Source organism: Pelophylax lessonae, assembly GCF_965119305.1.
Source record: "Pelophylax lessonae genome assembly, chromosome: 5".
In the NCBI taxonomy this organism is placed as follows: Eukaryota; Metazoa; Chordata; class Amphibia; order Anura; family Ranidae; genus Pelophylax; species Pelophylax lessonae.
In genome coordinates, this window is record NC_138772.1 from 560,803,623 (window position 1) to 560,816,937 (window position 13,315).

Genomic DNA, 13,315 nt, shown 5'->3' on the forward strand with positions numbered 1-13,315 from the left:
CCACTGACACCAATGATGGGGCACTATTCCTCCCACTGACACCAATGATGGGACGCTATTCCTCCCACTGACACCAATGATGGGGCACCATTCCTCCCACTGACACCAATGATGGGGCACTATTCCTTCCACTGACACCAATGATGAGGCACTATTCCTCCCACTGACACCAATGATGGGGCACTATTCCTCCCACTGACACCAATGATGGGAAACTATTCCTCCCACTGACACCAATGATGGGACACTATTCCTCCCACTGATACCAATGATGGGGCACTATTCCTTCCACTGACACCAATGATGGGGCACTATTCCTCCCACTGATACCAATGATGGGGCACTATTCCTCCCACTGACACCAATGATGGGGCACTATTCCTCCCACTGACATCAATGATGGGGCACTATTCCTCCCACTGACACCAATGATGGGGCACTATTCCTCCCACTGACACCAATGGTGGGGCACAATTCTTCCCAATGATGGGGCACTATTCCTCACAGTGACACCAAGAATAGGGCACTGTCCCTCCCAATGAAAAATTATAGGGCACAATTTATTTTACTGATACCAAAGATGGGGCATTGTTTACTTGAACTGATGCCAGGACATTTTCTACTCCCAATGGCCACAATCTGGCCCCCCCTAAAGTCTGAAGGACAGTAAACTGGCCCTTGGTTTAGAAAGTTTGGAGACCCCTGGACTAAAAGAAGCAACTTCCGGTGATCACCTCTCCCCCCCCCCCCCCCCCCAGCTCCCGAACTCTCTGTTCCGGTACCCACATGTACTGTATATTGTATGGATTGTCAGAGTCAAGCAGATTCCTCACCAAAAACCATGAATGGTAAGATCTGTTCATCCTGACCTGAACTGATTACCACCGGGACCCCCAAAAGACACAGAGAAGGACGAACCAAAGCTTGGTCAGTCAGAGGATCTCCTATATGTCGAGGTGCCTTGCACTATGAATGAACCCCCAACATACTGCACAGTAGTCCCCAACGCACAGCAGCACACCGCAACGCATACACCATGCATTGCTGATAAAAAAGGGTCATGCACATTTTATCATCCAATGTTGTACATCGGCATCCCATGCAACATCAATTCCTCTTATAACGCATGTTAATGCGTGTGCGATAATGTTTCATAATGACACCCTTAACTGTGAATGGACCCTCAGACTATGTAAACCCAATCACTAAAATCTCATAGAAGCTTTCACATGGTATTTCAATCCTAAACTAATCTGGTGATCCTGCCCTATGGGGGTCTTCATGTAGCCACTTCCTGTTATAGGGTGACAACGCTCCATCCCTGCCTCCCTATTGCAGCCATAACTTAGCCAGTAGTATCCCTTAAACCTCAAAGGTTCTGCATTAATCAATGGATATCAGGGTAGAAAACTCCACCACTGCTTCAGGAACGTGTCATCTTCTCTCTCTCTCAGCAGAACGTCCAATCGGTGGAGAATGTCGTTGTTGGACGCCAAGTATCTCAGCAGCATCAAAGGAGCTCAGGCCTTCATCAGCATGGACCCCAACCTGCTACGTAAGTAGATGGTGGACTGACATAGGGCTGTGTATAAAGATGGATGGGAGTGGACTACGACTAGGAGGATGTAACGCCAACTATGGCTATATGTGGACCCTTGACCATCACACCTACCTACTGAGTCCAAATTCCCAAATCCAACATCATGGCTAATATTATGGAGGCTATCTCCCCCCGTGGCCAATATTATAGAGGTGCATTCCCCCCATGGCCAATATTATGGGTGTGCTCTCCGGCCATGGCCAATATTATGGAGGTGCTCTCCGTCCATGGCCAATATTATGGAGGTGCTCTCTGCCCATCGCCAATATTATGGAGGTGCTCTCTGCCCATGGCCAACATTATGGAGGTGCATTCCCCCCATGGCCAATATTATGGAGGTGCTCTCTCCCCATGGCCAATATTATGGAGGTGCTCTCCGGCCATGGCCAATATTATGGAGGTGCTCTCCGTCCATGGCCAATATTATGGAGGTGCTCTCCGCCCATGGCCAATATTATGGGTGTGCTCTCTGCCCATGGCCAATATTATGGAGGTGCTCTCCGCCCATGGCCAATATTATGGGTGTGCTCTCTGCCCATGGCCAATATTATGGAGGTGCTCTCCGCCCATGGCCAATATTATAGAGGTGCACTCCCCCCATGGCCAATATTATGGAGGTGCCCCCCCCCCCATGGCCAATTTTATGGAGGTGATCCCCTCCATGCCCAATATAATGGAGGTGCACTCCCCCCATGGCCAATATTCTGGAGGTGCTCTTCTCCATGGCCGTTATTATATAGTTGATCCCTCTTTGTGGCTATAACAGCCTCCACTTCCTTTCCCTAATTCTTAAGAGTGTGTCTGTGAGCATCCGGCCATTTAATATGAAGTTGTCCTCCTCCCCCCATGGCCTTTAATATGGAGTAGCCCCCGTTCCTTGCATGGCCATTCATTTGGAGTTGTTCCCCCTGCGATGGCCATTAATATGGAGTAGCTCCCCTCCCTCCATGGCCAATAATATGAAGTTGCTCTTCCCCCATGGTCATTAATATGAAGTTGCTCTTCCCCCATGGCGATTAATATGGAGTTGCCCACCCCCACTGATGGCAATTAATATGGAGTAGCCCTCCTCCCATGGTCAGGGCCAGGACAAGGGGTGGGCAGGTGGGACGGCTGCCCTGATCACTGTGGTATCATGAGGTTTGGGGGCACCACAAGGAAATTGGGGGGAGGTGATTTGGGCTGGAAGAGAGGGGGGGTGGCAGAAGATAAGATCTGTTATAGGAAAGGAAATTTTGGAGGTGTGTTAGAAGAGGTGATTTGTGTTGAGAGGGAGATAGGGGAAGAGGATTTGTGCTAGGATGGGGGATTTGAGGGGTTTGTGCTAGAAAGGTAGTATAGTGGGGGGGGGGGATTTGTGCTAGGAAATCTTTTTGTTGCAGGAGTATTTGTGCTAGTAGGGAGGATTAGGGGGCATTTGTCCTAGGAAGGGAAATTGGGGAGAAGGGGAGGATTTGTGTTAGGATGGGGGATTGGGGGAGGGGAATTTGTGCATTGAGGGATGTTTTGGAGTGGGGGAGGGGAAGGATTTGTGCCCGGAGGGGAAGATTGAGGGGTAGAGGATTTGTGCTAGTAAGTGGGGATTTTTTTGGGGGGGCTGAGCAAAAAATGCTTATACATCTTGAGGGAGGGGGGTGCAATTTGGCATGTCCGCCCTGTGCTCTAGATCACCTTGTCCCGGCACTACCCATGGCTGTTAATATGGAGTAGCCCCCGTTCCTTCCATGGCCATTAATTTACAGTTGCTCTTCCCCCATGGCCAAAAATATAGAGTTCCCCCCCCACGCGTGGCTATTATTATGGAGTAACCCCCCACCCATGGCCATTAATATGGTGTAGCCGTCCCTTCCACCATGGCCATTATTATAAAGTTGCCCCCCACCCATGGCCATTAATATGGTGTAGCCGTCCCTTCTCTCCATGGCCATTATTATAAAGTTGCCCCTCATCCATGGCCATTAATATGGAGTAGCCGTCCCTTCCACCATGGCCATTATTATGGCGTTGTCCCCCTTTGTGGATAAGATAGCCCCCACTCATCTGAGAAGGCTCAATATTTTGTAAGATGTCTGTTGGAATTTGTGCCCATTGGTAAGGTCAGGTACTGATGTTGGATGAGAAGATCTGGTTTACCATGAGCATGCCAATCCATCCCAAAGGTTTTCAGTAGGGCAGAGGTCAGGGCTCTGTGCAGGACCCTTATTTTCCTCCACACAAAGGTGGACACCCCATGTCTTTGCAGAGCTGGCTTTGTACACAGGGGGGCACAGTCATGGTGGAACAGAAAATAATCTTCACCAAACTTTTACCACAAAGGTTGGAAGAGCTCAATTGTCTACAATGTCTTTGTATGATGGAGGATTACCAGGACCCTTCACAGGAGACACCTGAACTCCATCATTTAGGGGGGGGTTCTACAGACTTTTGGACATATAGTGTACATCCAGTTCTATGTACGCACCTCAACTCTCCCAGTGTTTGGACCTCTAAAATAGCAGAACTCCAGAAATCTACAATGAGGGGGATATTGGGAAAACAGACTCAGCATGATGGAATGAGGAGGACTCTGGGGATGGAATGAGGAGGACTCTGGGGATGGATTGAGGAGGACTCTGGGGATGGAATGAGGAGGACTTTGGGGATGGATTGAGGAGGACTCTGGGGATGGAATGAGGAGGACTCTAGGGATGGAATGAGGAGGACTCTGGGGATGGAATGAGGAGGACTCTGGGGATGGATTGAGGAGGACTCTGGGGATGGAATGAGGAGGACTTTGGGGATGGATTGAGGAGGACTCTGGGGATGGAATGAGGAGGACTCTAGGGATGGAATGAGGAGGACTCTGTGGATGGAATGAGGAGGACTCTGGGGATGGAATGAGGAGGACTCTGGGGATGGATTGAGGAGGACTCTGGGGATGGAATGAGGAGGACTCTGGGGATGGAATGAGGAGGACTCTGGGGATGGATTGAGGAGGACTCTGGGGATGGAATGAGGAGGACTCTGGGGATGGAATGAGGAGGACTCTGGGATGGATTGAGGAGGACTCTGGGGATGGAATGAGGAGGACTATGGGGATGGAATGAGGAGGACTCTGGGGATGGATTGAGGAGGACTCTGGGGATGGAATGAGGAGGACTCTGGGGATGGAATGAGGAGGACTCTGGGGATGGATTGAGGAGGACTCTGGGGATGGAATGAGGAGGACTCTGGGGATGGAATGAGGAGGACTCTGGGGATGGAATGAGGAGGACTCTGGGGATGGATTGAGGAGGACTCTGGGGATGGATTGAGGAGGACTCTGGGGATGGAATGAGGAGGACTCTGGGGATGGAATGAGGAGGACTCTGGGGATGGAATGAGGAGGACTCTGGGGATGGAATGAGGAGGACTCTGGGGATGGATTGAGGAGGACTCTGGGGAAGTCAGGATGGGAATTGATCAGTCAGGTCTTGAGTTTGCATTTGTAAATGTTGCAAGTTATCAAAACCTAATAAACCTCTCCATGTTTTGGATAATGCAGGATTTCCGGAGGTCGTACTAGAAAGGATCCAGATAAAGATAGAGGATGACCCAACACCTTCCATCAATACGGATGGTGAGTTCCTTCATACGGTTATCAGAATTTTGAGCTAATGAGGGATCATTAAATGTTCATTTATGGCGGCTTCACAAATAACTGCTCAAGAAAAAAGTGAAACATTGTTATAATGTAACTTCCCATCATTGCAAGACATCCCAGCATCATCCATTGTAGCTTCCCAACATTCCCAGACATCCCGGGATCATACATTGTAGCTTCCCAACATTCCCAGACATCCCGGGATCATACATTGTAACGTTCTGGCTAGAATAAATTCTCGTCTGCAGTTTGATGATTTTGGGAGGAGACACCGGTGGGCCAGGAAAGTCAGTCTGTGATGTCATTGAACAAATAAATACAAAACCCTTCCCCCACCCTCACAATATGGACAAGTGACCCAAAGAGCACCTGTCATGAGTGGAATAGGGGCTGCCATTGTGGGCCACGCTCAGAAATGCTGGTTTCCTGGCTTCTGCTCCTTGTCACACATACAAGTCATAACCCCTGACCCCTATACTTGTTCCAGGTAAGGTGAGTGATATCTGAATGCCAATGTTTTTAGTCAGTTTATTGGGAGCGGAATGCCATATATAGCGGGTTTTCTTTCTGAATATGACCGCTTCCTTCTTCCACTTCCAGTAGTTGTTAAGGAAGCTGTGGGTTCCAGCAACAGCCGTGTCCTTAGCAACCAGCGATATCACCTGGCCTCCAGTGCCATCTTAAGATCATTATAGCGCCCCGGGGAATGCAGTGCACTGGGGCCCCGCCTACACAATCACCCATGAGATTAAAAAATGCAAATTATCAAAAAGGTGATATTTAATGGTACAGCAGTGCCAGGCTAATGACAGCTTCCAAGTCAAGTTTGGTGGCTGGGTCTGGTGAACACACAGGGACGGGAGTCAGACTCGACTGTCCTGTGTGGAGGAGGACAGGCATTCCTGCAGTTGTGGGCTCCCCCTCCCCGGCCCAAGCAGCCTGACAGCAGCGCAGGGCCAACAGGCGCTTGCCAACTGCTTGGCTGGGGCTGGGGCTGGGTCACTGGGCAAGTGGGGCCACCGGGCAACTGCCCAGCATGCCCATTCGGTAAGATGGCCCTGCTGGCCTCCATTCTTTCTTTTTAAAGGTGATTTCCAGATTCCAATAAGGCCCCCAACCAGAGACCCCCAAAACACCAGACCAGGGTTGTGGGGAGGAGGCCCTTGTCCTTTTCAACATGGAGATGGGGTCTTTACCAGGAAGGTCCCCCCCTGGCAAGGTATCCTCAATGTTGAGGGCATGTGGCCTAGTATGGTTTGGGGGGGAAGGAAGCATACCGGCTGCATGTTCAGATAAGGGTCTGCTATGGATATTGGGGGATCCCACGCCTTTTTTTTTGCATTCCCTCTTAGTGTCTATACCAGATATCAAGCTCCGCCCCCTCATGCCATTCTCTTGCCTATTAGCCCAGGAAATGGCCATTACTGATTTCTAATATTTGACTCCCATTGAATTCAGGAGGGTTCAGATTCAGCATTTGTTTAGTTTGAAAAACCAAACCCCGAGCATTTAGCGTATCGCTACTCAGTGGCGGAAGCCTTTGCACCACATAGCCAGGAAATTAGCAATTTCTGCTTGGGTCATCAGTGGCAGTCTATATAGAAATGTAATGAGTATGGAGGCAGATGGGGGATGAGCAGCTGACATGATCCAGAAATGAATGTACTCATTAATAACTCATTTCATTCCCACAGGAGAGGAGGAGAAAAAAGAACCGAAGGAAGAAGAACTGCCAAACAAGGCGCAGCAAAATGGGGAGGTGTCCTACTATACCCGCGGTGCGTATCCTATGGAAGGGGGAGGGCTCATACTGTACCCGCGGTGCGTATCCTATGGAAGGGGGAGGGCTCATACTGTACCCGCGGTGCGTATCCTATGGAAGGGGGAGGGCTCATACTATACCCGTAGTGCGTATCCTATGGAAGGGGGAGGGCTCATACTATACCCGCGGTGCATATCCTATGGAAGGGGGAGGGCTCATACTATACCCGCGGTGCGTATCCTATGGAAGGGGGAGGGCTCATACTATACCCGCGGTGCGTATCCTATGGAAGGGGGAGGGCTCATACTATACCCACGGTGCGTATCCTATGGAAGGGGGAGGTGTCCTACTATACCCGCGGTGTGTATCCTATGGAAGGGGGAGGTGTCCTACTATACCCGCGGTGTGTATCCTATGGAAGGGGGAGGGCTCATACTATACCCGCAGTGCGTATCCTATGGAAGGGGGAGGTGTCCTACTATACCCGCGGTGTGTATCCTATGGAAGGGGGAGGGCTCCTACTATACCCGCAGTGCGTATCCTATGGAAGGGGGAGGGCTCCTACTATACCCGCAGTGCGTATCCTATGGAAGGGGGAGGGCTCATACTGTACCCGCGGTGCGTATCCTATGGAGGGGGAGGGCTCATACTATACCCGCGGTGCGTATCCTATGGAAGGGGGAGGGCTCATACTGTACCCGCGGTGCGTATCCTATGGAAGGGGGAGGGCTCATACTGTACCCGCGGTGCGTATCCTATGGAAGGGGGAGGGCTCATACTATACCCGTAGTGTGTATCCTATGGAGGGGGAGGGCTCATACTATACCCGCGGTGCGTATCCTATGGAGGGGGAGGGCTCATACTGTACCCGCAGTGCGTATCCTATGGAAGGGGGAGGGCTCATACTGTACCCGCGGTGCGTATCCTATGGAAGGGGGAGGGCTCATACTATACCCGCGGTGCGTATCCTATGGAAGGGGGAGGGCTCATACTATACCCGCGGTGCATATCCTATGGAAGGGGGAGGGCTCATACTATACCCGCGGTGCGTATCCTATGGAAGGGGGAGGGCTCATACTATACCCGCGGTGCATATCCTATGGAAGGGGGATGGCTCATACTATACCCACGGTGCGTATCCTATGGAAGGGGGAGGTGTCCTACTATACCCGCGGTGTGTATCCTATGGAAGGGGGAGGTGTCCTACTATACCCGCGGTGTGTATCCTATGGAAGGGGGAGGGCTCCTACTATACCCGCAGTGCGTATCCTATGGAAGGAGGGCTCATACTATACCTGCGGTGTGTATACTATGGAAGGGGGAAGGCTCATACTATACATGCGGTGCGTATCCTATGGAAGGGGGAGGGCTCATACTATACATGCGGTGCGTATCCTATGGAAGGGGGAGGGCTCATAATACGCTGGTGGTGCGTATCCTATTGAAGGGGGAGGGCTCATACTATACCCGCGGTGCGTATCCTATGGAAGGGGGAAGGCTCATACTATACCTGCGGTGTGTATCCTATGGGAGGGGGAGGGCTCATACTATACCCACGGTGCAAATCCTATGGAAGGGGGAGGGCTCCTACTATACCCACTGTGCATATCCTATGGAAGGGGGAGGGCTCATACTATACCTGCGGTGTGTATCCTATGGAAGGGGGAAGGCTCCTACTATACCCACTGTGCATATCCTATGTAAGGGGGAGGGCTCATACTATACCAGCGGTGCGTATCCTATGGAAGGGGGGTGGCTCCTACTATACCCATGGTGGGTATCCTCTAGAAAGGGGAGGGCTCATACTATACCCACGGTGCAAACACTATGGAAGGGGGAGGGCTCATACTATACCCGCGGTGCGTATCCTATGGAAGGGGGAGGGCTTATACTATACCCACGGTGCGAATCCTATGGAAGGAGGAGGGCTCATATTATACCCGCGGTGCATAGCCTATGGAAGGGGGAGGGCTCATACTACGCTGGCGGTGCGTATCCTATTGAAGGGGGAGAGCTCATACTATACCCGTGGTGCGAATCCTATGGAAGGGGGAGGGCTCATACTAGTCCCGCAGTGCATATCCTATGGAAAGGGAAGGGCTCATACTATGCAAGCGGTGCGTATCCTATGGAAGGGGAAGGGCTCATACTATGCATGCGGTGCGTATCCTATGGAAGGGGGAGGGCTCATACTATACCCGCGGTGCGTATCCTATGGAAGGGGGAAGGCTCATACTATACCTGCGGTGTGTATCCTATGGGAGGAAGAGGGCTCATACTATACCCACGGTGGAAATCCTATAGAAGGGGGAGGGCTCATACTATACCCAATGTGCATATCCTATGTAAGGGGGATGGCTCATACTATACCCACGGTGCGAATCCTATGGAAGGGGGAGGGCTCATACTATACCCGCGGTCAGGGCTGTCTTACCGAATGGGCACGCTGGGCAGTTGCCCGGGGGCCCCACCTGCCCAGGGGGCCCCACCAGCCCAATGACCCAGCCCCAGCCAAGCATTAGTCCTGACTCCCATGTGCATCCCGCAGCAGAGCTTAGCAGGTGACAAGCGCCTGTCACCCCTGCGCTGCTGTCAGGCCACTTGGGCCATGGAGTAGGAGCCAACAACTGCAGGAATGCCTTTTTCGCCTCCACGGGAACAGGCACACACAGGACAGGACAGTCCAGTCTGACTCCCGTCCGTGTGTGTGTTCACCGGACCAAGCCACAGAACTTAGAAGCTGTCATTAGCCTGGCACTGCTGTACCAATAAATATTGCCTAATCAATAATTTGCATTTTTATTCTTGTTGGTGATTGTGTAGGCGGGGCCCCAGTGCACTGCATTGCCCGGGGGCCTATAATGTTCTTAAGATGGCACTGCCCGCGTTGCGTATCCCATGGAAGGGGGATGGCTTCTACTATACCCATGGTGCGAATCCTATGGAAGGGGGAGGGCTCATACTATACCCACGGTGCGTATCCTATGGAAGGGGGAGGTGTCCTACTATACCCGCGGTGTGTATCCTATGGAAGGGGGAGGTGTCCTACTATACCCGCGGTGTGTATCCTATGGAAGGGGGAGGGCTCATACTATACCCGCAGTGCGTATCCTATGGAAGGGGGAGGTGTCCTACTATACCCGCGGTGTGTATCCTATGGAAGGGGGAGGGCTCCTACTATACCCGCAGTGCGTATCCTATGGAAGGGGGAGGGCTCCTACTATACCCGCAGTGCGTATCCTATGGAAGGAGGGCTCATACTATACCTGCGGTGTGTATACTATGGAAGGGGGAAGGCTCATACTATACATGCGGTGCGTATCCTATGGAAGGGGGAGGGATCATACTATACATGCGGTGCGTATCCTATGGAAGGGGGAGGGCTCATAATACGCTGGTGGTGCGTATCCTATTGAAGGGGGAGGGCTCATACTATACCCGCGGTGCGTATCCTAGGGAAGGGGGAGGGCTCATACTATACCCGTGGTGCGTATCCTATGGAAGGGGGAAGGCTCATACTATACCCGCGGTGTGTATCCTATGGGAGGGGGAGGGCTCATACTATACCCACGGTGCAAATCCTATGGAAGGGGGAGGGCTCCTACTATACCCACTGTGCGTATCCTATTGAAGGGGGAGGGCTCATACTATACCCGCGGTGCGTATCCTAGGGAAGGGGGAGGGCTCATACTATACCCGTGGTGTGTATCCTATGGAAGGGGGAAGGCTCATACTATACCTGCGGTGTGTATCCTATGGGAGGGGGAGGGTTCATACTATACCCACGGTGCAAATCCTATGGAAGGGGGAAGGCTCATACTATACCTGCGGTGTGTATCCTATGGAAGGGGGAAGGCTCCTACTATACCCACTGTGCATATCCTATGTAAGGGGGAGGGCTCATACTATACCAGCGGTGCGTATCCTATGGAAGGGGGGTGGCTCCTACTATACCCATGGTGGGTATCCTCTAGAAAGGGGAGGGCTCATACTATACCCACGGTGCAAATCCTATGGAAGGGGGAGGGCTTATACTATACCCACGGTGCGAATCCTATGGAAGGAGGAGGGCTCATACTACGCTGGCGGTGCGTATCCTATTGAAGGGGGAGAGCTCATACTATACCCGTGGTGCGAATCCTATGGAAGGGGGAGGGCTCATACTAGTCCCGCAGTGCATATCCTATGGAAGGGGGAGGGCTCATACTATGCAAGCGGTGCGTATCCTATGGAAGGGGAAGGGCTCATACTAGTCCCGCAGTGCATATCCTATGGAAAGGGAAGGGCTCATACTATGCAAGCGGTGCGTATCCTATGGAAGGGGAAGGGCTCATACTATGCATGCGGTGCGTATCCTATGGAAGGGGGAGGGCTCATACTATACCCACGGTGGAAATCCTATGGAAGGGGGAGGGCTCATACTTTACCCACGGTGGAAATCCTATGGAAGGGGGAGGGCTCATACTATACCCGCAGTGCGTATCCTATGGAAAGGGAAGGGCTCATACTATGCAAGCGGTGCGTATCCTATGGAAGGGGAAGGGCTCATACTATGCATGCGGTGCGTATCCTATGGAAGGGGGAGGGCTCATACTATACCCGCGGTGCGTATCCTATGGAAGGGGGAAGGCTCATACTATACCTGCGGTGTGTATCCTATGGGAGGAAGAGGGCTCATACTATACCCAATGTGCATATCCTATGGAAGGGGGAAGGCTCATACTATACCTGCGGTGTGTATCCTATGGGAGGAAGAGGGCTCATACTATACCCACGGTGCGAATCCTATGGAAGGGGGAGGGCTCATACTATACCCGCGGTCAGGGCTGTCTTACCGAATGGGCACGCTGGGCAGTTGCCCGGGGGCCCCACCTGCCCAGGGGGCCCCACCAGCCCAATGACCCAGCCCCAGCCAAGCATTAGTCCTGACTCCCATGTGCATCCCGCAGCAGAGCTTAGCAGGTGACAAGCGCCTGTCACCCCTGCGCTGCTGTCAGGCCACTTGGGCCATGGAGTAGGAGCCAACAACTGCAGGAATGCCTTTTTCGCCTCCACGGGAACAGGCACACACAGGACAGGACAGTCCAGTCTGACTCCCGTCCGTGTGTGTGTTCACCGGACCAAGCCACAGAACTTAGAAGCTGTCATTAGCCTGGCACTGCTGTACCAATAAATATTGCCTAATCAATAATTTGCATTTTTATTCTTGTTGGTGATTGTGTAGGCGGGGCCCCAGTGCACTGCATTGCCCGGGGGCCTATAATGTTCTTAAGATGGCACTGCCCGCGTTGCGTATCCCATGGAAGGGGGATGGCTTCTACTATACCCATGGTGCGAATCCTATGGAAGGGGGAGGGCTCATACTATACCCACGGTGCGTATCCTATGGAAGGGGGAGGTGTCCTACTATACCCGCGGTGTGTATCCTATGGAAGGGGGAGGTGTCCTACTATACCCGCGGTGTGTATCCTATGGAAGGGGGAGGGCTCATACTATACCCGCAGTGCGTATCCTATGGAAGGGGGAGGTGTCCTACTATACCCGCGGTGTGTATCCTATGGAAGGGGGAGGGCTCCTACTATACCCGCAGTGCGTATCCTATGGAAGGGGGAGGGCTCCTACTATACCCGCAGTGCGTATCCTATGGAAGGAGGGCTCATACTATACGAGCGGTGTGTATACTATGGAAGGGGGAAGGCTCATACTATACATGCGGTGCGTATCCTATGGAAGGGGGAGGGATCATACTATACATGCGGTGCGTATCCTATGGAAGGGGGAGGGCTCATAATACGCTGGTGGTGCGTATCCTATTGAAGGGGGAGGGCTCATACTATACCCGCGGTGCGTATCCTAGGGAAGGGGGAGGGCTCATACTATACCCGTGGTGCGTATCCTATGGAAGGGGGAAGGCTCATACTATACCCGCGGTGTGTATCCTATGGGAGGGGGAGGGCTCATACTATACCCACGGTGCAAATCCTATGGAAGGGGGAGGGCTCCTACTATACCCACTGTGCGTATCCTATTGAAGGGGGAGGGCTCATACTATACCCGCGGTGCGTATCCTAGGGAAGGGGGAGGGCTCATACTATACCCGTGGTGTGTATCCTATGGAAGGGGGAAGGCTCATACTATACCTGCGGTGTGTATCCTATGGGAGGGGGAGGGTTCATACTATACCCACGGTGCAAATCCTATGGAAGGGGGAAGGCTCATACTATACCTGCGGTGTGTATCCTATGGAAGGGGGAAGGCTCCTACTATACCCACTGTGCATATCCTATGTAAGGGGGAGGGCTCATACTATACCAGCGGTGCGTATCCTATG

At 52.3% G+C, this 13,315-nt stretch overlaps 1 protein-coding gene across 2 annotated transcripts in view; it reads left to right on the forward strand.

Moving 5' to 3' along the window:
* The first annotated feature begins 1,459 nt into the window (after nt 1-1,459).
* Nucleotides 1,460-13,315, forward strand: part of LOC309555479 (uncharacterized protein) — a 30,625-nt gene continuing 18,769 nt past the window's right edge. For both annotated transcript variants that reach the window (XM_082257507.1, XM_082257508.1), the window contains exons 1-3: nt 1,460-1,555; nt 5,124-5,198; nt 6,917-7,000. In XM_082257507.1, coding sequence (XP_082113633.1) covers nt 1,477-1,555; nt 5,124-5,198; nt 6,917-7,000 — 238 coding nt within the window. In that variant the 5' untranslated portion in view covers nt 1,460-1,476. The remainder of the gene's footprint in view (nt 1,556-5,123; nt 5,199-6,916; nt 7,001-13,315) is intronic.